The sequence below is a fragment of the Malaclemys terrapin genome, chromosome 4, assembly GCF_027887155.1.
Source record: "Malaclemys terrapin pileata isolate rMalTer1 chromosome 4, rMalTer1.hap1, whole genome shotgun sequence".
NCBI lineage: Eukaryota > Metazoa > Chordata > Testudines > Emydidae > Malaclemys > Malaclemys terrapin.
The window spans coordinates 133,512,954-133,536,956 of NC_071508.1; the positions used below are offsets into that span (position 1 = coordinate 133,512,954).

At 39.9% G+C, this 24,003-nt stretch overlaps 2 protein-coding genes across 6 annotated transcripts; one reads left to right on the top strand and one right to left on the bottom strand.

Annotated features, from left to right (window-relative positions):
* Window positions 1–330: 330 nt before the first annotated feature.
* Window positions 331–8,821, bottom strand: BAG5 (BAG cochaperone 5). Of its 5 annotated transcripts, none has more exons than XM_054027456.1 (2): window positions 8,694–8,821; window positions 331–4,876 (listed from the first exon to the last, which is right to left on the bottom strand). In XM_054027456.1, the coding sequence occupies exon 2, from the start codon at window positions 4,851–4,853 to the stop codon at window positions 3,501–3,503; it is 1,353 nt and encodes a 450-aa protein (XP_053883431.1). In that variant the 5' UTR covers window positions 4,854–4,876; window positions 8,694–8,821; the 3' UTR covers window positions 331–3,500. The 5 variants fall into 5 exon arrangements, with proteins under 5 accessions (XP_053883431.1, XP_053883427.1, XP_053883428.1 ...); XM_054027452.1 differs by having other exon boundaries at window positions 331–4,881; window positions 8,694–8,814; XM_054027453.1 differs by lacking the exon at window positions 8,694–8,821 and adding an exon at window positions 8,607–8,691 and having other exon boundaries at window positions 331–4,881.
* A 42-nt stretch (window positions 8,822–8,863) lies between these two features.
* LOC128836817 (cytochrome c oxidase assembly factor 8) lies at window positions 8,864–18,515 on the top strand. The gene is made up of 5 exons (XM_054027468.1): window positions 8,864–9,087; window positions 11,488–11,685; window positions 12,923–12,986; window positions 13,368–13,458; window positions 16,112–18,515. Exons 1-5 carry the CDS (start codon window positions 8,968–8,970, stop codon window positions 16,215–16,217), a joined length of 579 nt encoding a protein of 192 aa, XP_053883443.1. The 5' UTR covers window positions 8,864–8,967; the 3' UTR covers window positions 16,218–18,515.
* Window positions 18,516–24,003: the final 5,488 nt, after the last annotated feature.

The window sequence follows — 24,003 nt, forward strand, 5'->3', positions numbered from 1 at the left end:
AACTAAAAATAAGAGAATCCAAGGACAGGTTTGCACTGAAATAAAGTGCAAATTAAAATTGATTTAATTATTTTGGTGCACAGTCTGGGTATACAGCAGACTGAAGAAGCAAGATTTAAAAAGGGAGATGAATTAATCCCACAGTTTGAACTTTAAAATTTTGTTTCTTTACTGTGTTTTTTTAGGAAAATAAAGATGAGAACACAAACTTGCCTCTATATCTTTAATAAAAACTCAGAGTTTCCTGTCAAGGAAATCAGTTACATTCTGATAATTAACATTCAAAAATTTAAGAAAAGGCAATAGGAGAGAACAGAAGTCAACTACAAGTACACGGCAGCAAAATATTTTATTAATAATTAAGGATATAATAAAACAATATTTAACTCTGAATTTGTACCAATGCAGTATAATGCATACAGATAAATTTGGATATACACATTTTAAAGAAGATTTATGTACAATCATTAGTTACAAACTTTTCCATTAAGCATACTTTAAAAAAAAAAAAAATCCACTAAACTGGAAAGAAGGAGGGGGGAAATGGTCGTAGGTTACCACGAAATCAAGACTGGGATACTTCAAATCAAATTTGCTCATAAATCAATATAATCAGCAAACAAGTATCATGATTTACAACTTTCTCAGAACATAACAAAAAATACATCCATTCATTTATTTTGCTAAGATGCAACAGCACAGCACACACAAAAGCCTTTCCATTCCACTTACTAATAAAATGTAGGCTTTTTGTGAGTTGGTCCTTTTACATCTTGCTGGATAGTTACTTACCAGAAAGCAAGTGTGTTCCCCAGCCATCTTGTATACAAAACAAAGAAATTACATTCTTCAGCACAGAAACTGGATTCTGTAAAATCTATGCACCATACTTTTTTTGGTTTAGCTTATTTAGTTTACGATTCATGCAGAAACTGCTTACAAATACTGCACCAGATAAGGATTTCCACAAATCTTAAATGCTGCACATTTAACTCACGAGCAGAAGACTGTTAAAAATGCAAAAAGCTAAGATCACACAATATGTTGGAACTGGAATCTATTGAGTTAATCATTTTTCAATCCATCTGATGCTTTTGCCTTTTTAAAGAATCAACCTTTCACAAAAGCTGAGATAAGCAAATCTTAAATAGAAAAAAATATAAACTATCTTATCCACCTTTACAGAAAAAAATTAGAAATGCTGAAAGCTTCACATGACCTACAGAGGAATATGAATGCTTTGATTTTTTTTAACCAATGGCTGTACATCATTGAAGAGACCAGACAGTAACAATTATAGTAATTAAACTTAAATGTAATAAGCATTATCCAACTGTTGTTATGAAAGTTGCAACTGTATATTAGAAGTTATGACTACAATTTAAGTACTTAGCAAAATCTGAAATGACCTTTGTAAACATTAGCAAAATAATTCAGATGTTTAACACCATTAATAATCAATTTGTTTTAGCCAACAGAATAAGAAATGCAAAAGTAGATAGGTTAAACTGTAATTCCAAGCAGATGTGATTTGAAAGGGAAAAAAAAGGGAAAAAGATGGGTACAGGTAAGGGCCCACATGAATTGAAAAAATAGGGAGAAGCATCTGAAGAATACATCTTCAGTATTGGGTTATGACTTACCAACTATATTTAATTAAAAAAAATTCTTTGACAAATAATGTACAAAAGTCAACAGTAGAACAAAAATTCAGTGAATCAAAATAATCATACTTTGAAATTACATAGCTTGTTACATCCAGAGATTTCAAAGCACTTTATAAAGGTGAATAACTATTATTATCCCTTTCTTCCAATCTGAGGCGCTGGATGTCTTGCCCAAGATCACTAAGCAAGTCATTGTGTGGGGAGTTGGGAACAGAACCCAAATTTCCTGAGTCCAAGTCCCACTCTCAAACATCTAGTCACAGCTGACCCCTAATATATTACTTTATTTCATTTGATACATATTATAGCTGAATTGTAAATAGAAAAATCCAATTGGTAGAGATGACTATAAATGCATCATGCTGCCATTAGACAAACAGTTCCTGTATCTATCTAAGGTGGTGTAACTTTAAGGTTTTGTTAAAAGGCACTTGTCTCTCAAAAAATATTTTGTTTTCTCTAATTAGTGTATTTAAAATATAAAATATCTGAAATGATTTACACAAGTTAAAATGTTGCAAATAAATAATCCATTACAAAGTAGTAATTTATAAATCTAACATGAAAGGAGCTATATGGGAAAACAGCTATATTTAAACATTTTTGACCCATTATTCCACTTAGTGCAGCATTCTGTATACTTCTACAGTAGCACACTTTTGGTATGATTTATATTGGCTACTAAATTCCTATATCCACAAAGGAAGAGGAAAGTGCATGTAGAAATAGAATCAGGTTTATTTAACAAGCTGCAGAACTAACCTAACTGCTTGTGAGCTGAAGAAAGAACATCACACCATAAGCAAGCCTTTTCTGAGTCTTATGTCTGAGATCACATATGACCAGTATGAAATGCGACATAAATTATGAACAATTTTGTGACTAACTATATTTACAAGGTTAAATCAGAAGTACCCACTAACTTAAGTCATTTTAAAGTGGTTTCCATTCTCATAGGTTGCTGAGAAGACCCATCAAATCTACATCCAATAACTGAGTTAAAATACATCTAAATGGCAATTAAAGATAATCCAGTGCAGTTTTCAGGGATTTATGGATGGCAGTAAAAAACCCCTCACATTTATCTAATCAATGTATACTATAGTTTTCCTGTCTTTCAAGTCTCATAGCTACCTTCTAATAAGATGACAGCCTGAATTTGAGGGACTCTTTCCTAGATGTCCAGTACAACAAGAAAATGGATACAACCAGTCATTCTGTATGTAAATGTTAATTTCCAACACGTATTATAATACAGCTACATTGTAAAACCAAAAAAAAAACACAATAAGGTGAAATGGATGGAACCAAATCAAACACAGAAATGAATAGCCAACATTTTTTTGTATTTAATTTTTTGATTAGAATAACACATTAGAAGTATGTCCATGCTGCTGTAAAGTTGATGGATCTAATCTTGCATTTGGCCAATAATCTTAAATTCCCAGACTTCTTTAAATAGATTTTCCAGTACTGTATTTTAAGGAAATTCCTGCATCTTTCAGAAACGTGCATTCTCTGACTTTTGCATTAGGTTTCTTTAAAAAACAGTTTGACCAAATATTAGACTCTGATACTTATGCAATTCCTCAAGACAGCCATATCTCCCACATAACATGGTGACCAAAATTGAAAAAATGGTGTACTGACAATTGCCATGGCAAGTGGGCGAAAGTGTGGGATAGCTGCCATAGTCAAGCCAACTATTTACACAATCTCCATAACCCGAGTGAATATAAAAACACAACTTTTAATCATGTGCAGCTCATGGGACTATCAGTCTACATAAAGTGCAAAAAAGAAAGCAATATCTAACATCAGGCCACTGCTTTTCTAGTACTCCCACTCATCTGTTTTCATGTCTAGATAGTAAAGAATATTCTGTGCAAGCTTTACTGCCTGCTTTCTGGCAACTTTAGATCGCTCATCTCCTTGTGGATCAACAGCATCAAGTGCCAGAAGTTGCTTAGTGAGGAGCTCTTCTAGTCTCATGTAGTTCTTATCAGTTCTGTTTCCATCAAAAGAGAGCACTTCCCTCTGAATCTGAGACAAGTGTCCAAGAACACTCCAGACTGCCTTATGGGATTGGTGTTCCACAACAGTTTGTTCACCATACATTTGTCTTTTTTCAAGTGCTTCCTTTAAATCAATATATGTTATGAGAGTTTGCACTTCTATTACTGCTCTTCTCCTGGCTTCTCTGATACACGGGTTCTTTCCTGGACTCACTTCATCCAAGTGGGCAATTAAACCTTGCAGTTCTGCCTTGCATCCCAAGTACAAATCAGAAGCATTTTCTGCTTTGAAAAGTAAAGAATGAACTTCTTTCATTTTTTTGCGGATCTCTTCTATTTTTAGAATGGATTGATTTTGTGCCAAGTCATAAGCATGAGCAGAGTCCGCTTCCTCTTCCAAATCCAGATATTTCTGTAATTTGTTGATCTCTTCCACCACTTCCTTTCTGTAATTTCTTATTTCTGTGTGACCACAAACATCCAAAGCATCCAAATCAGCAATCAGACCTGTAAGCACACAGGATAAATGCCTGCAAGTCTCATTATTATTTACTCCCATTAAGACTGCAATAAGAGTTCCCCTAGCCTTGTTCACATCACACATAACTGAGTTAATTTTTGAGACCGAAGGATGTGCATCACTGGAGAGTGGCAGGGAAGGTTGCTGCTTTATACAGCTTTCTATAATCTCTTGAACTGCGCACACTTTTGTCAGAGTGCGATATCTTGCTTTCCGTAACGAGATTTTTCCTCCAGTTTTCACTTGAGTGAGTCTCAATACAATATCCTGAATACCCTCTTCAAATTCATCAGTTATACAGTTGCCACCTTTATAAAAAGGTGTGATCTCACGTTCCACCAATGATTGAGCTTCCTTATATATGGCCTCTATTTCCAGTCTGTGTGGATGGTTCGCATTCTGCTCCAATTCCTTGAGTAGTCTCTCTGTTTCCTGGGCTGCTCGTTTTCTTGCCTGCTGGATGTCCCCTTTTCCTTCAGTATCTACAGAATCTATTTCAAAAAGCTGTTTAGTCAGAGTCCTCTCCAGTTTCTTGTAATCCCTGTCAGTGGACAGGCCACTGAAAATCACCACCTGCTGTTCAATATCTCTGACTTCTTTCTGTATTTCTTGCAGCCTTTTGATGGAAGGGTGTTGGTTACCCATATCCATTATCTTATATCCTCCAGTTCCAACTGAGCTACAAATAAGGCAAGAATAAGAACTATGACTGACAAAATTATATCAGACGCTGACAGACATATTTCATACTACCTTTAACAACTTTTATAAGGCCTCAAGTCACTTTAAAATATTTAATAAACTTATTTGAGCTAAAAAGCTACAGAGACTTTATTTACTGGTGTAAGTTTAAAAAAAAGGAGTGAACCACAACTTCAAAACATACAATATTTCCCTGTTCTTTGGTGCATATATCTCTAATGCTGTTTGCAAGCTTCTTCCTATTAAATGATCTGCACTAGGGCTGTCAAGCAATTAAAAAAATTAATCACAATTAAAAAAATTAATTGCACTGTTAAACAATAATAGAATAAAAGAATAGAATAATTATTTAACATTTTCCATGTTTTCTACATTTTCATATATATTGATTTCAATTATAACAGAATACAAATTGTACAGTCCTCACTTTATATTTATTTTTATTACAAATATTTGCACTGTAAAAAACAAAAGAAATGGTATTTTTCAATTCACCTAACACAAGTACTGTAGTGAAATCTCTTTATCATGAAAGTTGAACTTACAAATGTAGAATTATGTACAAAAAAAAACATGCATTCAAAAACAAAATATAAAACTTTAGAGCCTACAAGTCCACTCAGTCCTATTTCTTGTTCAGCCAATCGCTCAGACAAACAAGTTTGTTTACATTTCCAGGAGATAATGCTGCCCGCTTCTTGTTCAGTTTCACCTGACAGTGAGAACAGGTGTTCACATGGCACTGTTGTAGCTGGGGGTCACAAGATATTTACATACCAGATGTGCTAAAGAGTCATATTTCCCTTCACGCTTCAACCATCATTCCAGAGGACGTGTCCATGCCGATGATGGGTTCTGCTCGATAATGATCCAAAGCAGTGTGGACCGACGCATGTTCATTTTCATCATCTGAGTCAGATGCCACCAGCAGAAGGTTGATTTTCTTTTTTGGTAGTTTGGGTTCTGTAGTTTCTGCAACAGAGTGTTGCTCTTTTAAGACTTCTGAAAGCATGCTCCACACCTCATCCCTCTCAGATTTTGAAAGGCACTTCAGATTCTTAAATCTTGGGTCGAGTGCTGTAGCTATCTTTAGAAATCTTACATTGGTACCGTCTTTGCGTTTTGCCAAATCTGCAGTGAAAGTGTTCTTAAAATGACACATGTGCTGTCATCATCTGAGACTACTATAACATGAAATATATGGCAGAATGCAGGTAAAATAGAGCTGGAGACACAATTCTCCCCCAAGGAGTTCAGTCACAAATTTAATTAAGGCATTATTTTTTAACAAGCGTCATCAGCATGGAAGTATGTCCTCTGGAATGGTGGCCAAAGCATGAAGGGGCATACGAATGTTTAGCATATCTGGCACGTAAATACCTTGCAATGCCGGCTACAAAAGTCCCATGCGAACCCCTGTTCTCACTTTCTGGTGACATTGTAAATAAGAAGTGGACAGCATTATCTTCCGTAAATGTAAACAAACTTGTTTGTCTTAGCAGTTGGCTGAACGAGAAGTAGGACTAAGTGGACTTGTAGACTCTAAAGTTTTGAATTGTTTTATTTTTGAGTGCAGTTCAGAGGTGAAAGTAAGCTAGTACGGGCCGGCACAGTGTACCAGTAAAAAAAGTGGCTGCCAGTATGGGCCGGTACACAGCCAACGTTAAAGCGCTGCCAGGGAGTGCTTTAAGCACTGTACCGACAGCACCACTGATGGGGGGCCACCGGGGCCTGGCGATTTAAAAGGGCCTGGGGCTCGCGGCAGCGGCCGGAGCCCCGGGCCCTTTAAATCACCACCAAAGCCCCAGCACTCCCAGCCACCACTGCCAGTGTAGCAGTGGCCAGAGCCCGGGGCCCTTTAAATCGCTGCTGGAATCCCGGGCGGCGTTGGCCAGGCAGCACTGGCTGGGGGAATCTGGCTCCAGCCCTGCCCCTTCTGGGGGCCCAGAGCCACCCTCCCCAACCTTGCCTAGGACCCCGTCCGCCATGCGTACCAATAAGTCCTTTAAGCTACTTTCACCCCATGCAATTATGTAACAAAAAAAACCCCAAAATCTACATTTGTAAGTTGCACTTTCACAATAAAGAAATTGCACTAGAGTATTTGTATGAGGTGAATTGAAAAATGCTATTTCTTTTATCATTTTAACAGTGCAAATATTTGTAATCAAAAATAATATAAAGTAAGCAGTGAACACTTTGTATTCTGTGTTGTATCTGAAATCAATAAATTTGAAAATGTAGAAAACATCCAAAAATATTTAATAATTTTCAATTGGTATGCTATTGTTTAACAGTGCGACTAAAACTGCGATTAATTTTTGAGTTAATCGCATGAGTTAAATGTGATTAATCACCAGCCCTAATATCAGGTTTCAAAGTAGCAGCTGTGTTAGTCTGTATCCGCAAAAAGAACAGGAGCACTTGTGGCACCTTAGAGACTAACAAATTTATTTCAGCAGAAGCTTTCGTAGGCTACAGCTCACTTCTTCAGATGCATAGAGTGGAACACACAGACAGAAAATATTTATACATACAGAGAACATGAAAAGGTGGAGGTACGCATACCAATTGTAAGAGGCCAATTGATTGGCCTCTTACAATCGAAAGCTTATGCTGAAATAAATGTTAGTCTCTAAGGTGTGCCACAAGTACTCCAGCCCTAATATGCACTTTTGAATTTACACCGCTAGAAGTCTTTGTTCACTCCCTCAGCTATAACAATTACAAGCAATGCAAAACAAATTGGTTACTTCAGCAATGAAGAAAATTAAGGAGGCAATTTCCAATCCTTGATTTTTTAGTACAATATACATGCTTACGCACACACCCCTACCTAGTAAATAAATACACCCTTCCCATTCACTTGCATTATTCAGAATAGGGATTATAATCAACCAACATTGTCAACCTTTTACCCACATCTGTCTACCCCCAGCAACCCTCACAAGCCTCCTCCACCATCCAGTGCCCTTAACGTGCACCCATCTACCCCTGACAATCTACACCTGTTTCTACACACCCAGAGCCCTTCACCTGCATCCACCTCATCCAGCGCTCTTCACCTGTGCCCATCTAGTCCTGGCACCCCTCTCCTGCCTCATTCAGTATCCTTCACCCCCCACCCCTCCCGGCAGCCCTTCACTAATCACTTTCACTCTTCACTTTTTCTCACTCTTTCCAGCTCATTTGAGGTCCCCCTTCCAGCACCACCTGTCCCCAAGCAGCATCCATTACCATCCCCAGCACTGCGGCGCCTGCATAAAATAGCAGATGGGGGGGAGGGGGATGAGAGGGCCCCTAGTCCCCACAGATCGGGATAACCACATGGCGCCTACCCCAGCCAGCAGCCTCGGGGGAAGACAGTCCCCTGGAGCAGGCCCCGATCTCCCCGGAGCCCGGACTCGCTACATCCCTGCAGGAGGGGCCGGGATCCGCCGGGCCGCGCTGCGCCACCCCACCGCCTGCAGGTGGTGACTTCACAATGGGGGCGTCCCGGGGGAACGGAGAGCGTGTGCCGGGGCCCAGAGCCGGCTCCCCCTTAGCGGCGTCGGCAGCGAGCCCCGGGGCCACAGGTGGCTGAGAGCCGCGCGTGGAGACCCCGCCTCCCCCTCTCCTCAGTCCCCCCGGCAGCCCGGACCCCTTCCCTACCAGCCCCCCACCGCCCCTGCTCTGCTCTTCCCCGCGACGTCCGCCCCTCACCCGGCTCAGCAGACGCTGTTCTCCCGCACCGGCTACAGAATCCCCCGGGCGGGCGCCTCTGTCCCGCCCTCCCCGCCGGCCTCTCACCTGTGGGCCGCCGGCGGCTGTCAGCAGCCCGCAGGCCAAACGGCGGCTAACCCGAGGACCCCCGTCCCCGCCCTCACTCGGCGGGGGGCGCACGGGGAAGGGAGCGCAGGGCAGCCTGAGCTGCGCAGCCGAGAGACCGAGCGAGACGCTCTAGCCCCGGTTACCGTCCCCCAGAGGCCGGAGCTGCGCCGCCTGCCGCACCGCAGGGAGAAGTTTTGGGCGGCCTTCTCCTTGCGACAAGGCCGTAAAGCCGCCGCCGGCGGGCAGAGGTGCGATGGCAGCAGCGCTGAGAGCGGGCCTGCGCGCGGGCAGCGGGACGCGCCGCTGCTTCTCCGGAGCCGGTGGCGGCGCGGGGCTCCTGGCCGCTGAGAGGGGGCACGAGCCGGAGAGCCGGGTAAACAGGCACAGGGGGCGCAGGGTGACGGGGAAAGTCTCCGCTGAGAGCCCGGCCCGGCCGGGGTCTGGCCCCTGGTTTTGAGGGAGGGATCCCCTGCCCTGCCCCGCCCCGCCGGGGTTGTATTGCTGGGGGGTCCAGTAGGCAGAGCGGGGAGCTAGAACTCTGTCCCTCTCTGCCGGGCAGGGGGACTCCACCCCTGCCTCAGGCTCCGGGCAGGTGGACCGCTGGACCTGCGTGGAGCCTCATTGCCCCATGGTTTTCGGTACAAGATGTGGGGCCCTGCTGGGTGCAGCTGGGCACTGGGTATCAGGACTCGTGCGCTTTGTTCCCGGGGGGCAGGAGGGAATCTGCTAGGGAGACTCTAGCAGCTAGAGGCTGGGAGCCAGGACTCCTGGGTTCTCTTCCTGGCTCTGGTGAGGTAAGGGGTGTGTGTGTGTGTGTGGATCACCCACACACACCTCCTGCTGGACTCTATCCCCTGAGCCCTGAACCCACCAAACCTAGCTGAATCCTGCCACGTGAGGGTCACCCCATCCCCATTGCCCAGCCCGCTTACTTATACCCATGACTGTCTCTACTTCCCGTATGGGTGATAGACCCTCACCGCTTATCGACTGTTTCCTGATCCCGCCCACCGGTTACCCACCCCTCAATGGGGACACTGCAGTCTGTATATACTATGTGTGCTGCCCAGCCCCAAAACACCAACATACCCCTATTCTCTGTATGTTACCCCCAATGACCAATAACTGACGCTTCAAATTTTCTGTATCGTTTATTTTTTAAATATTCTCTAATAAAATTTAAATCTGGGGTTATATTTTCCCTGGATTATCATGCTTCCCAGATTCCCAGGGCTTCTCATGACCGGATTTTACTTGCATTTCCTGTTTAATTGTTTGAAGAAGTTTTGTAAAACCGTCAATAGTATTTGGACAGCACTTCTCAAGAAATGAAACATTTTCCAAGGGTCATGGCAAGTCTCATAAAATCTCATTAGCCGCTTTTTAATTGTATGTGGTTCTTGATTAGCAAATAAATGAACGTGTTGCTTAGGAAACAGTAAGGTCTGGTGGAACCCAACCAGCAAGTGATTTGGAATCAGACCCTAATTACTACATTATCATACAAGTAGAGGCTAGAGTTTGAGAATCTTTACACAATCTGAATTTCCTCAATATAGCAAAATTAGCGAAGTCCTAAATCAGGGATTGGCAACCTTTGGCACGCTGCCCGTCAGGGAAAGCCGCTGGCAGGCCGGGACGGTTTGTTTACCTGCAGTGTCCACAGGTTTGGCTGATCGCAGCTCCCACTGGTCGCAGTTTGCCATCCCAGGCCAATGGGGGTTGCGGGAAGCGACGCGGGCTGAAGGATGTGCTGACCACCGCTTCCTGCAGCCCCCATTGGCCTGGGACGGTTTCTGATCCCTGTTCTAAATGTTGATCCCACAAGACCTGGGTTTAGAATTTTTTTTTTTTTTTAAGCACAGTGCAGGTGTTACCTGTTCGCTCAGCTCTCTAAATAAAGAACATGAGATTAGGGACCCGATCTTGTAAATATTTATACATGCACTTAACTTTATGCACTGTGCATAGTCCCATTGCAATCAGTGAGAGTACTCCTGCAGTGTGAACCACATACGGGCACTAGTTTACCTGCCTACGAGATACAACTAAGATTAATTATAAATGGAGAAATAAGAATGTGGTGTTGTTTAATAACTTTGTCCCTTTTAAAGCTTAACTTTAAAAATGCTGGTAGCATACAATAATTTATATTTCTATAGTGCCTTGCCTTTCATCTGAGAGTGCTTTACATACTTCAGAATGCTTCTCTGACAAATATCACCCTTTTTTTGTAGATTGGGAAACTGTGGTACAGAGAAGGTAGGTTACTTGTCCAAAATCAAAAAGTGAGTCATTAACAGAGTATGGTAGTAGTCCAGAGTTCTCCCTACTCCGCCCTCAACAAACCACTGGTTAGTACCTCCTTTGTGCACTCTTACAAGCATACACAAGCAAAGAATAAACTGCAAGGAAAACTGCAGATGAAAATATATACGAGACTCATCCTGTACCTAACAGTCTCCTATGCTACCATCAAATATATTAACAAGACAGAATGTCCATGACATGAAGAAATGAAAGTGTGATCTAAGGGTTTCTTTAGTCTGTGTCTTTGATTGTAACCCAAAGTCACTTGTGCCTCTCTGACAGATTGATAAAAATATCATAAAAGTGAATTACTGATGTAAACTTAAATCAAGCTAACCTGAACTCTCAAAACTTTTTTGTTTTCATTCTTGTGTTTTAAGATTAGACTCAACTGTGTGAGACATTTTATTATACTTTTCTAAGAAACACTATGCAAATTTTTTTTAAATGTAATTTTTTTTAGGGTTCAAGCTTCTGCCCTCCAGCACATTCTTGCAATGATTGGATTGGTCCTCCTGACAGACAGTCAAACCTCCGACCAATAGTATTTCATATTCCTAAAAATGAATCGCCACTGGGACGAAGACTTAGGGAATTTAGACAGGAAACTCAAGTTTGGAACCAACAATTCTGGGCAAGCCAAAATTTGTCATTCAGAAAGGTGAGCATGTAGATGAAGTACTAAGCCACTTGGTGGTGCTGAGTTTCCTTAAGAATTTGCGGCATTAGCAGCTGATAGAAAACATGATTCTGTTTGGCTAGATGAAAGATTTTTCACAATTTGCATTGTATAGTGATATTGAACCATGATCATTTTGTATTGTATAGCTGTTCAGAATAGTTGAGAGCACAACTAATTATTTTACCTTTATAAACTATTACTAAATGGTGTGGTTTTGCAATTATTTATCCCTTGCTTTAAACTGATTTTATAGTTGATTAATATAATAGTAGAGTCTTTTTGCCATTAAATAAGCTTATCAATACTGAGGAGTGCATATAAAGATGAGCTGCAAAGCTAAAAAGTGTGTGTACTTTACTGTTGCTTGAGGATGTATAAAGAGATTCTCCAAACTTTTTGCTGCTTGTTTTTTACATTAGAAATATACGGTTGTGACTATCGTCTTTTCTGGAGGATCTGGAATGTGAGATTAAAGCTCGTTACTGAAAACTGAGCTATTGTTCGAACTCCAATGGCATAGATGCAATCACTGAGGGGAAAATGAGGGACATAGCTCCCCTCACCAACTTTACTGTCCTGTTGATGTGTTTTTTAAATAATGGCTACAAGCAGTACATTTCACTCCTGGTCCCTCAATTTTTTTTTTTTTCTTACGTGGGAAGAATAGGTTGAATTCTAGGTTTGGAGAGGACCAATTCATCTATTCACCTCTAGCTGTGATGAAAACTGTTTCTGGTTTTTTGTTTTTGTTTTTAAGATAGTTAAAAAAAAATTTCTTAAAAAAAAAAAGCAACTAATTTTTAAAATTCTATTAAGTAACTATGAATTTATTTTAAAAGGCTTAAGATCTTTCTGTGAATTCAACCATAATAGGCATAAGGCAGGAAGACCTCAAAAGGTGATATGTTGGCTTATTTAAAACTTACAGTATAAGGTCCTGATCCTGAAAACAGGTAAGCATATACATACCTTTACTCACATGAGTAGTGCCATTTACTTCAGTAGGACTGTTTGCATGAATAAAATTTATGCACATTCTTAAGAGTTTACAGAATTGGGTCTAAATGATTGTTTCCTGAAGAGGATCCAGTTAACTGATTATTGGTAGTTATTATCTGGTGTATAAATATTGGTCAGATTCTTGAAACTATTGATCAGTAAGATAGCTGACTTCAAGAATTAAATACATTTAATTATAATGTTAAATGTGTTTTAGGAAAAAGAAGAATTCGTTTACTCAAGACTGAAGGCTAAAGGTCTGGAAATGAAAGATGAAACAGGTTAGTGAGATCATTGTTTTTAAATTTTTAAATGCTTTCTGAAAGGGAGGGTTCTGGTTAATTTTAAGTTTTCACCAGATAGTTTAAACTCTCCTTTAAAAAAAACTTAAGAGCAAATCCTGCCTCTGCCTCCATGGCTGCAGAGCATCACTTGGCAGTACTGCCAATGCAGTTCTGTGGCCCAACAAGGCCGGGTTGGTCAAGGTTTGAAAGGATGTGCAGGTGTGTGGTAGACCATTCATCTCTACAGTAGCTCTTTGCATAATGGTGCCTGTGGGTCTCACACACACATTCTGTAGCAGAGCAAGATTTCCTGAGTCCTCAGTTCAGTGTATTAATCACAAGAACAACCGATGTATTTATGTTGAAATTTATTTTCAGGTCAAAAGGTAACATTGAATGCAGAAGAAATGGCAGATTTTTACAAGGACTTTTTAAGTAAAAATTTTAAAAAGCACATGTGTTATAACAGGTAGGTGTGTACTCTTCCTGTTGGGTAATAAACATAATTAATCTAAGTTAAAGGAACACCATCAACTTAGATCGCTTTTCTGTCTGAAACTTTTTGCCTGCTGTTGTTAGAAGTAGTACCTAAGGTTGTTTGAAAGAGATTAGGAAAAAAATACATCTTTCCCTTAAATTTGTTTACTTTGCATGTGACAGAACTTCATGTATAGTCACTTTGAGAATTTCCACTATTTATAGTTAGATCCAGCTCCCCTGGAAATTAATCAGTCTCTCCATGGACTTAGATGGGAGCTGAATCAGCCCTCAGTCAGTCAGTTTCCCTTTTTATTATATGGTGTCTTTCACACAGCTACGGGAGAAAAAATTGCAATTGGAAATGTGATTGTAAAACAACTTAACTTTTGAAAAATTGAGTAGACCTCTAGTTGACTGTGTCCCTTTTAAACATTGAATTAGGCAGTGACAATGTGTGAATGTTTTTGCATTCAATAGAAAATTTTGCCATGTAAACTAAATAATATTTAGCATTTGTACTTATTCTTGTTTATTTTTCACCATTTTTACCTATAAGCTTACCAAACTGAAATTGATTAGTTTTGATTTGTAGGGTGAGGTACTTGAAGTTGTATGGGTTTTTCTTTGCTGTATGTGAACCCAATCTAAGATCACTCCTGAGAGAGATCCTTAGCATCTTTATTCTTGCATGCAGCATCTTTCTCCTCTGTTGTGTTGAACGGTATTGGACCCAAAAGAGTTAAGGTGCTACTAGAAGTAGTGTTTTTCTGCTACAATATTCTGATCTTTAATATTACACATTTACTATGAATTGTAGTTTGAAGTTATATGTACAGTAACTTTGTACTTTTACCATAAGAACCATTTAAAAAAAATACCTTAATGTTTATTAGCTACAGAAAAACACACAGCAATAGCCTTAAAACACTGACACTCAAAAATGCTGTGGTTATTTATTTTGAATAACAAGATGGTTGCAGCTGTAGCAAATGTATTGCCTGGTGCTTGGGAACGCAGACAGTGCTACTCCCTGAATTGGCCATCAGAAGGCTCACTGTAGTGAACTGTGACTAATATTCCACCTATCAGGTAAGAGTTCAGAATCTCTTCCTGAATGTAGTCCTTGTTGCTATGCTGTGATCAGCTCACCTGGCTATAATTACATCATTTTAATTATACAGTGTACTTGTACAGCCCAGAAGATAGCAGTGCTTATTGTAGGCATTCTGATTTCTGAGGGCCTAGCTTATAGAATCTGTTATTCATGCATTCAATTGTACACTCTCTGAGCATTGCCAGTTGGACTGGGAGTTGTGGCTGCAGTAGAGCTGAAATTTGAAAATTCATCATGCTTTTTAGTGTATTTTAAAAATTAACTGATACTGCATTGGCTCCAGGAATATGCATTTAGGAATATTTATACTGAAAACACTATCTAGTTTTGAAAACTGGAGTAAAAGTGTAAGCAAAGGAAATAAACAGGAAATGAGATCGTAGCATATATAAAATTCTCATTGTGGAAGTAAAGGGGAAAGAGAGACAATTACAATATTAATAGTGTGACCTGTTGATTTACATGCATTTTAAGAGAGATGTTGGGTTTTATCTTTGTTACATTTTATGTGTAGTTTGCTACTAATTAAGGCCTGATCCAGGGTCAGGCCTTTATTGTGCCAGGCCCCTATATAAAAGCTTTCCCATAGAGCTCTGCCAGTTGATCTTGATCAGTAACATCACTACTATTCCAGCGCTAAGCCTGTTTTGACCAGATCCTGCTAATTGTGCAGTGTTTTGTGAAATAGACAGATGCCCACTGGGAATTAGAAAGAGATGACAAAACAGCCTTACCCTTCTCACAAATGAAAGTATTTGAAATCAGTTATCAAGAGGTGAAAGACTAGTGCAGACTGTTTTACCTAGATCCTGAATTATTTCTTAAAGGCATACCTCCTCTTCTCTCCCCCCCCCCCCCCCCAAAAAAAAAAAAAAGTAAAAGAATAAATATCATTTTAAAGAACATGAACTTTGCAAAGCAGAATACTGGCTGAATAAAATATATATTGACTTATAAACCTAGCATTTGTCATAATGGATCAGATAATTTGACCTTTCAAGACTGACTTCTTTCTGCCTTTGGCAGTGATCAACTCTGCCCATCTAAATGCATGCATATACACATACACCTGGCTAATAGTACAGCGCTGTATAAGAAGGAAAAATCTCCCTGAATGCTTGATGATCAACTTTCCCTCTGAACTATGAGGCTTGATAACCCTTATCTTAGTTTGTATAAGTTCAAATGTAATTGGTATAATTGGCCATAAAACTATTCAACCCCTCTTTAACTCTAGTAGCGTATTAAACTGAGTGCCTGCAGCCATGCATTCCATAGACTGATTACACAATGTGTGACTTCTTTTTAACCATGTACTTAATAGTAGTACTTACAAATTTTCATAGGCAAATTAGCCCTAATTAGACAGGGGAATCAATGCTGTGAGGAAAGAAAAGGTAGGTCATAACTGAATTGTCATGTGTCAGTGCCTCTAGGATAGCTAATGCAATTATTTACCTCTTTCTCCCCCCCCATCCTCTCTGTTTTTTCTTCTTGTACTGATTGTTTTTCTGGTGCTGGAATCTAGAGAATGGTACAAACGTAATTTTACTATCACGTTCCTCATGGGACAAGTGGCCTTTGAGAGGGCATGGAGGAGGCTTGGCTGGAAAAAGACAAAAGTTGGAAATTAACGCTCACCATGTCATATAGAATACAACAACACCGTAAAGACTGGACTGACACACTGTGGTCACATTCAGGCTCTAGTTGCTGTAGCAGTAATTCACTGTTTACTTTGTATACCGGGCCACATGAATGAAAATAGCTGCTGATCTTGACTTCGCATTACCATGTTACACTGGAACATTCAAAAGTATGCCCAACCAAAAGCTATATTGGCAATTTACCAACAGCCGAAGGGCTGCACATAATTTACACACAATGGAACAGATTGCAGCCACCCTCGTCATTAAGCTGGCGGTGCAGCCCATAGAGACGATATGATCCAACGTACCATGATTCATCTTGTTCCACATCCTGTAGTCTCCATGGGCCATATCAGTATATAAAAGATGAAAGTGGCCATGGTCTGCACTGGCTACATGAGCTACAATTTTCCCACCCTGGTATAATCATCGTAGAGGTAAGTGCAGTTTGTGATTGTACATTGATTAAATTTAACTTAGATTTTTAAACACATTCTTATTTAGAGTGATTAGAATCCCCTTTTTAAAGTAACACATAAAATATTATGTAGATTTAATACCCTTATAAATGACCAAAACAACTGAATCTTCTTAATTGATTTATTCTTGTGAAAACAAACTTGTTGACTAAGTGATGTCTCAGTTGTAAGAGCTCAGATGAATAAATTTAAGGTTTTTTAGTTTTAAAGCAAATAAAATGTAAACATTGTCAGTCATTTAGCAGCTATGATAGAAAGGGAGTTGAATACAGAGGGTGAAAAGTGCTAGTAAATGCCAATTCATGCCTGTTAATTACCCTCAAAACACTTGCTGCTCTCACCAGGTTCCTTAAGCACCCAAAAGTCCTGCTAGCATCAGAGGGCTTTGGGTGCTCAAGGAATGCCATCTCATTGGTCAGGTGTGCTATTTAAACTAATTCTTGCAATTTTATTGTACCATTTATGTATTATTTAAAAGAAGTGACCTTGCACTGTGGGTGTTTCCTGCCCATTAATGAAGTTGAACAGATGTGTTTGCTTTGGTACCTGATAAGTGGATTCTGCTGAATGGAATGTGTATGGACAAATGTGAATGTTTGAATTCCAGGGGTGATATTTTTGATACAATGGTAAAGAGCAGTAGAACTGCAAATATTTGGTGGAAAATAATGTATGCTTCATTCTTGGATTTGAAAAATTCACAGCAAATATATGAAGTTCTTGGGGCTAGACAAACCTGTTACCATTCTCACACTTCCAAGTGGTCCCCAGTGGTAGACACATCTCCTCCCAGTTGTTTGGAGCTTGATCACATGGCCACTGCATGCTTGACCGATTTGCTTGGCATCAGCAAGGGTAGCAATCCTCATCAGGTGGTCCATATCTCTATTAAAATAATCAGATCCAAATATACAGACAAAATATATTTCCTCAAAACTCTAGGTGGGAATGGGCACCAACACAATATTTCCTCCACATGCACATGTGTGTACACACCCTCCAGCCCTGCAAAAGTTATTTTGTGAAAACCGCACATTTGGAGTTCTGCAGATTTAGGGGATGGGTGTGGGGGATGAGGGGGAATGGCCAAAGGACATCTCTGAGCATCATCTGCTAGCATTTGTTTTCATTCTGTCATACCCCCTCAAAGGAGGTGTATAGGCCAAGGCTTAATATCTCAGCCCTCTAGAGATGTTTTGAGATCCACACAATAATCTTGCAGTACTCAGGGCATCCATGAATTTGGAAGGTCAAAGTCCATGCAAGTAAATTATTAAACATGCAGTTTATTTCTTTCTGTAAAGATTTTTCACATAAATCCCATGTGTGGTTCCTGCATTGACCCACTAATGGCCCCATAATCTGGTCTACTTATGTCAGGGCACCCACATAATGACTTATGGGGTTAATGGTCTGTTGGCTAAATGATCTGTTAATTTTCAAGTTGTGGTTATGAGCCCTGATGCAACATGTTTCAGTAATATTGTGATCGGACTTACAAAATTTTCTCTTATGGATTTATGTAAATCTAAATACCCAGGTGAACTCTCCTGCTTTGGATTCTGTTTTTTTTATTTCTATCAACACAAAAGCTGTATCAACCTGTTTTGCTCATTCTCTTTGCTCTTTCTATCTTGTAATACCAATGTAATACTGCTATGTTTCCTTGGACATAATGGTTATGAAAGTTGCATATTACATAGTAGTTTAAGCTTGGAACTGTCCCTGCTGTATATTTGTTTGTTTGAAATGTCTTATCCTCTTCAGAATATTTTTATCTTGAAATAAAGCATTAAACATGTTATGTGTAATACTCCAAGTCTTTTCATGAACTCATAGTTGCAGTATATTTTTCTACAATCCAGGTTTGGGTGGCCTTTACATGTTGTTGAATTTCAAAGAACCCAGTCCTGAAAAAACAAGCACAATCCCCATAAAAGAAGTTTGTTCACATTTAGCAGAGCGGGGGAATCAACACTCGGGTTCAAAATCAAAATACAAGCCTGGTAGAGAAGTACTTTAGAGTATCAGCCACAGCCTACCCTTTCCCCTCCTAAACTGGGACATATATAGATTTGGACTGCATGAATCTGCTGGCCTCTCGGCTGATCTGTCCATATTTACCCCTCTCCTTTGCTTTATGGAGAAATGTCAGCCAACTGCAATAAGGAGCTATATATGATAGCTATAATTTTGGGGCCCGGCATTACTACTGCATTGGCCCTTAAGGCATCCATGTAGTGGGATTAGGATTGAGTCCAAGATACTTACAAGGCAAAGTTTTTTCCAGCTGTACTTCAGCTTGTCCATTGATCTCTTGCTCAGCAGTAGTTGGTATGTTAGATGTACTGTCCATACTGGGTGGGGAGGGAGACACCACTTGTGGGATTTCTTGACTTCAAGAGGACTGCTTTCATGCATGCTTAAAGTTACACTTGTGTAAGTGTTTACAAGATTGGTGCCTTAGACATTTCATCTTTCCCTGTTCCATCACTGTTGGTCTGATCAGCTGAGATGCTTTTGCTTAGTCCTTTCTGAGAGTGGAAAACAAAGGTCAGTATTTTCAAAAGTGGCCGCTGATTTTGAGTGCCTTAAGTTTTAGGGCTCACAACCTGAAACACTTCGATACTCTCCACCTTTGAAAGGTGGAATCTGTTCTCTGTGACTAAAGTGGAGCTGCCAGCTGTGCAGCACTTCTGAAAACCAGGCCCAGTCTGTCTCAAGTGAAGCATTTGAAAATGCTCCCAGTCACATTCAGTGACAAGGGTCCACTTTTAGAACTCTGACTCACCAGAGCCTGATCTTACTGAGCATTTTTTTTTTTTTTTTTTTTTTTTAAATGATGGACACCGTTAGGAAGTAGGTGATTGGAAACTAAAGTCCCATTCCTGCAATGAGCTCCACGTGGGCAGCCCCCCTATACAGATGTGCAACTCCATTTCCTTCAGTAAGGTTTTGCTTGGGTGGAGAGATGTATATATGGATCTCATAGCAAACAGCATAAGGCCTCAATCCTGCAAAGTGCAAGATATTAATTCAGAATATCCAAAAAAGCTACCATGAAAAGATGCTAAAAATAATGCCTGTAAAATTTGCTCATTACCAAAACCACATTAATTTATGGAGCTAGTGTTGTGAGCAGCCAGAGGCCATATCATTTTGACAGCATTACATTGATTTTTTTCTTCAGGCAAGGCACAGTTATGCCTTCTATGTTGAAATTTATCAGTAATATCTGCTGTGCATCAAATCTAAAAAAGAATATGGAGCTTCCATGGTATGTTGAAAATAAAGTTCTTGCGTCTCTAAAGGACTATTAGCAACCGAAGCTGGTGGAAAGATCAAAGAGTAACTTCTCTGTGCACCAGCTCTCCCTATGAGGGGAGGAAAAAATGCAGAGGAGTTATTTTACCAACTAAGTATTAAATTAATCCTATCAAAAAGAAATAGAATACATTTTCATATTTCACATAGCATCATCATGTACTGTTTAATCTGTCTCTCCTTTGCAAGGATCTAATACAGCAACATTTTGGTGATATTCAAATAGTTAACCATCTCCCAACAATCACCTAAATTATTATGTTCCAACAGTCTTAGTATTTCCTGCTATTTGCTACACTTCTCTAGAGAGGCATATATTTCAGTAGAATAGAAAAGGAGGATGTATCATAAAGGAATGAGAAGGGAGATTAAAGGCTCTTTTGAAGGACTTGCTGTGATTATAGCTCCCTTGTGATTAATAGAGAAGATTAATAAATCTCAAAATAATTTTATCCAAGGAAAGCTTGAAATAAAACTCCCCAGAAATCTAGTAGGAGAAGGTCAGCTCCTATTGTGATATTTTCTAAGTTTCTCTGAAAATTAAGTGCCCCACCAAAAATCACTAGCTCAAAAGTCAGAGTTGTCATTTGTAAGCTAGCACATTTGGCTCATATGTTTCATAAACTTGTCATTTTAGAAGGGACTGTACGTCAGCCAGTTTTCAACTTCACAGGTCCATTACTAAGCAACAAAGAGTGTCCCTTAGGATAACCAGACTTAACCTAAATGAGGATTTCTTTTGCTGTTTGCCAGGAGCTTCACCACCACATTTTTGCATAAAACCAGGTAAATTGAAACTTAACTGCAAGATGGAATATTGGGTGCTGGGAGCTGTGGTCTATATCTCTACAGTAAAGATACCAATACCTGTGGGCCACTGTAATCTACTAGTTCTCCAAGAGTGGTCCTGAGCTCTAGGAACCCAAAGGAGTTCTCAGAACAGAAATAAATCTTAGTTTTCCATATTTGTTTTTAAATTATTTTCTTATACAGTCTGAATTTTAAATATAATACACATGACAGCAATTCATAAGAGTTATTTATGCAAGTCCAATGACCTCTTTGTGCCTCAATTTTATGTATATTAATAGAGTTAATTCTCCCAAGTGTTGTGTGGCTTAGCTGATTGACATAATCAAAGGGGAGATGCTGTAGAAGTGTAAACAGTACTATTGGCTAGAAATAGTGAAGGTAAACAGAATAATTTCTCTAAATATGATTTATTAGTGTTTTAATATTTCAGTGCACTAGCAGCCCTGATGAGAATCCAGGCCCCATCTTACTACAAGCTGTACATATACATATTAAGATATGGTCTCTTCCCCAAACAGCTTACACTCTGATTTGCCTTACTAGATCAGAACATAGGTCCATTTAGTGCAGTATTCTGCCTCTCTGGATATAGGAAATGTACCCTGATCTTCTGTGAGAGAGACACAGGTGCTCTTCCTCAGATCTAGCCAACTTGTGTTCAGCATAGGGCCTTGGATGGAAAGGAGACAGCAAGGGAGTGGTGGTATGCCATCTTTGCACTCCCTGATCCCTAGGATAAATTAGAGAAACCCTGAGGGCTACTGTTCAAAGAACCAATATGCCACCCAGGGATCACTGGAGCGCAGCAGTGCTCTGTCCATGCCCCCTTCCTCCAGAGAGCTAGGGGGCTAGGGATGGCTGGGAGGAAGAAGTAGCATAGAATTGGCTGTATGTCACCCGGGGATTTCTCTATGCCAGGAAAATCCTCAGCTGCCTGGCGAAGGAGCTTTACAGATCATGTGTGTCACCGAAATGTAGGCATAACTAGACTTAAAACAGACCTCATTCCTCGGTGGGCATGACTGGGAAGGTGAATGGAAGATTAAGTTGTAAATAAGGGTGTAACGCATTAGGCTAGAGTCAGTCTAGCTGAAATAGGCAGGAACATGCTGATACTAGGGACAATGGACAAGATAAACCTGAAATGTAGAGATCAAGTGATACATGGATAAAGAATGCTGTAAAGTAACTGGTTCTTGGAAAGTAACCAAGCCAATCATGAAACCATATGATACAATGTATATCCAGGAATGCAGGTTCTAGTAAAGATGTGTATATAAGGAAAAAATCTGCTGTGTAATCTTGGATTTGCACTGTACCCTGCATCAATCCTCTGCATTTGAGCCTGGCCTGCTTGTTCATAGTGTTGCTGTATGCCAGATAAAAGTACCTGAGTGACAAATTCCAGAATCAAACTGAGGGGAAGAAGGACTTGGGGATCCCAACATACAGCAGCACAAAGGGGATGTGTCACAAAACTGTCACTATGGCATTTAATAATCTAATATTCCAGTATTTATAAAAGGGACTAAAGAACAATCAATTTCAAACCCAATAAATAGATCATACATGTTATGTCATAAGAAAGGATGTTTATTGAATAAGCAGCAATAAAAATGCCATCTGTTTAAACAGTCTTCCACACTGAGGGGCAAATCCTGCATTGTGGAACAATGAGAATTTACACCAGCTGAAGCTTTGTCTCTGAGATTTGTATTTTTCTGTTAAAGTCTTTGAAGTATACTGTCAGAGATGGAAAAATTAGGATTATTAATTGTATCTCATTGTTAAAGCACTTGGTTGAAAAGCTTTAAATCTGCTGTTGAGTTAAAGGCCTCTCCCTGAACAATTTGTCACATGACTATCATTATGTAATGCACATTGTCCATTTTAGAATCTTCTAAGAAAAGATTTTCTTAGTTACTGTTCTAGAATTATTTGAATAATTTAATTGTCTGATTTGTGTGTGTGCATATATCAAAAAGCACACGCTTTGGGGCCCCACAACATTAAAAGGCAAAGTTCATGAAATGAATTCTAAACTTCAAAATAGATTAATTAGCTTGGTAGCTGTCTAACTTGAATACAATTAGGGATCACAATTTTAGGAGTGCTAGTCACAAGATGGAGGGCATGATACAATGTAACATTTTCTCTGGAGAGCTAAAGGCAAGACCATATTGTACATTGTTCACACCGATAACTGTTGATGCTACCAATATTTATGTAAAAAACTGTTTCAACTGTCCATACTATCTGGGAGCGAAGAAAGGATGAAGGGGAGCAAAGCTCCAAAAGATATTTAAGGAACGAGGCAGGCACCTCTCCCCCCAGTATCATATCCACCCTCAACACCAACCCTTGGAAAGCTTCCAATTTCCTAAGGCATAAAATTATAACCAGAAAACCAGAACAAAATGCCAAATTGACTATGATATGAGGGGCTTGGGTGACCTAGCTGTAAATAGGCACAAGTGTGGGTTCCACACCAGGGGAGAAGTCAGAAGAAAACACCTCACCCAACTTCAAGTTTTGTCATAGGATGTTTTAGAGCAGCTTGAATTGAGGAAAGCTTTTACAAATTAGTTCCTCAGCTGCCATGCTCCAATACTCCCCTATGCTTAGTTCATCTGTCTCCCTCATTTTAGGGTTCTGTAGCTTGTATGGATTACACCAACCTGGAGTAACTCTCTAGGGGTCGACAACACCCAGTACTCCAGCTAGCTGAGGAGTTCGTTTTAATTACATTTCCAGCAGTATGCATCTGAAGAAGTGGGCTGTAGTCCACGAAAGCTTATGCTCTAATAAATTTGTTAGTCTCTAAGGTGCCACAAGTACTCCTGTTCTATTTCCAGCAGTGAGAGAGCTTTTCTCCTTCCCCAATGATTTGTCTGCTACAGCTACAGGAAGGGCTGGGAGCATCTTTCAGATCTCAAAAGACTCACTGAGCATGCTCAATAATTCCCCCAAAATTATTGCTATAAATGTGGTTGATGTTTGTATATGGCAGTTGGGCTGGGAGGAATCAAAGACTCTGCCCCTGGGAGAGGCTGGCTGTAGAATAGCCATCAGATAAAGGGTATTAGCCTTTTTAGCACAGGAAGTTTTCTCTTAAGCCCGGGAGATTTTGCATTGTTTCTGTAAAACCAGCAGTC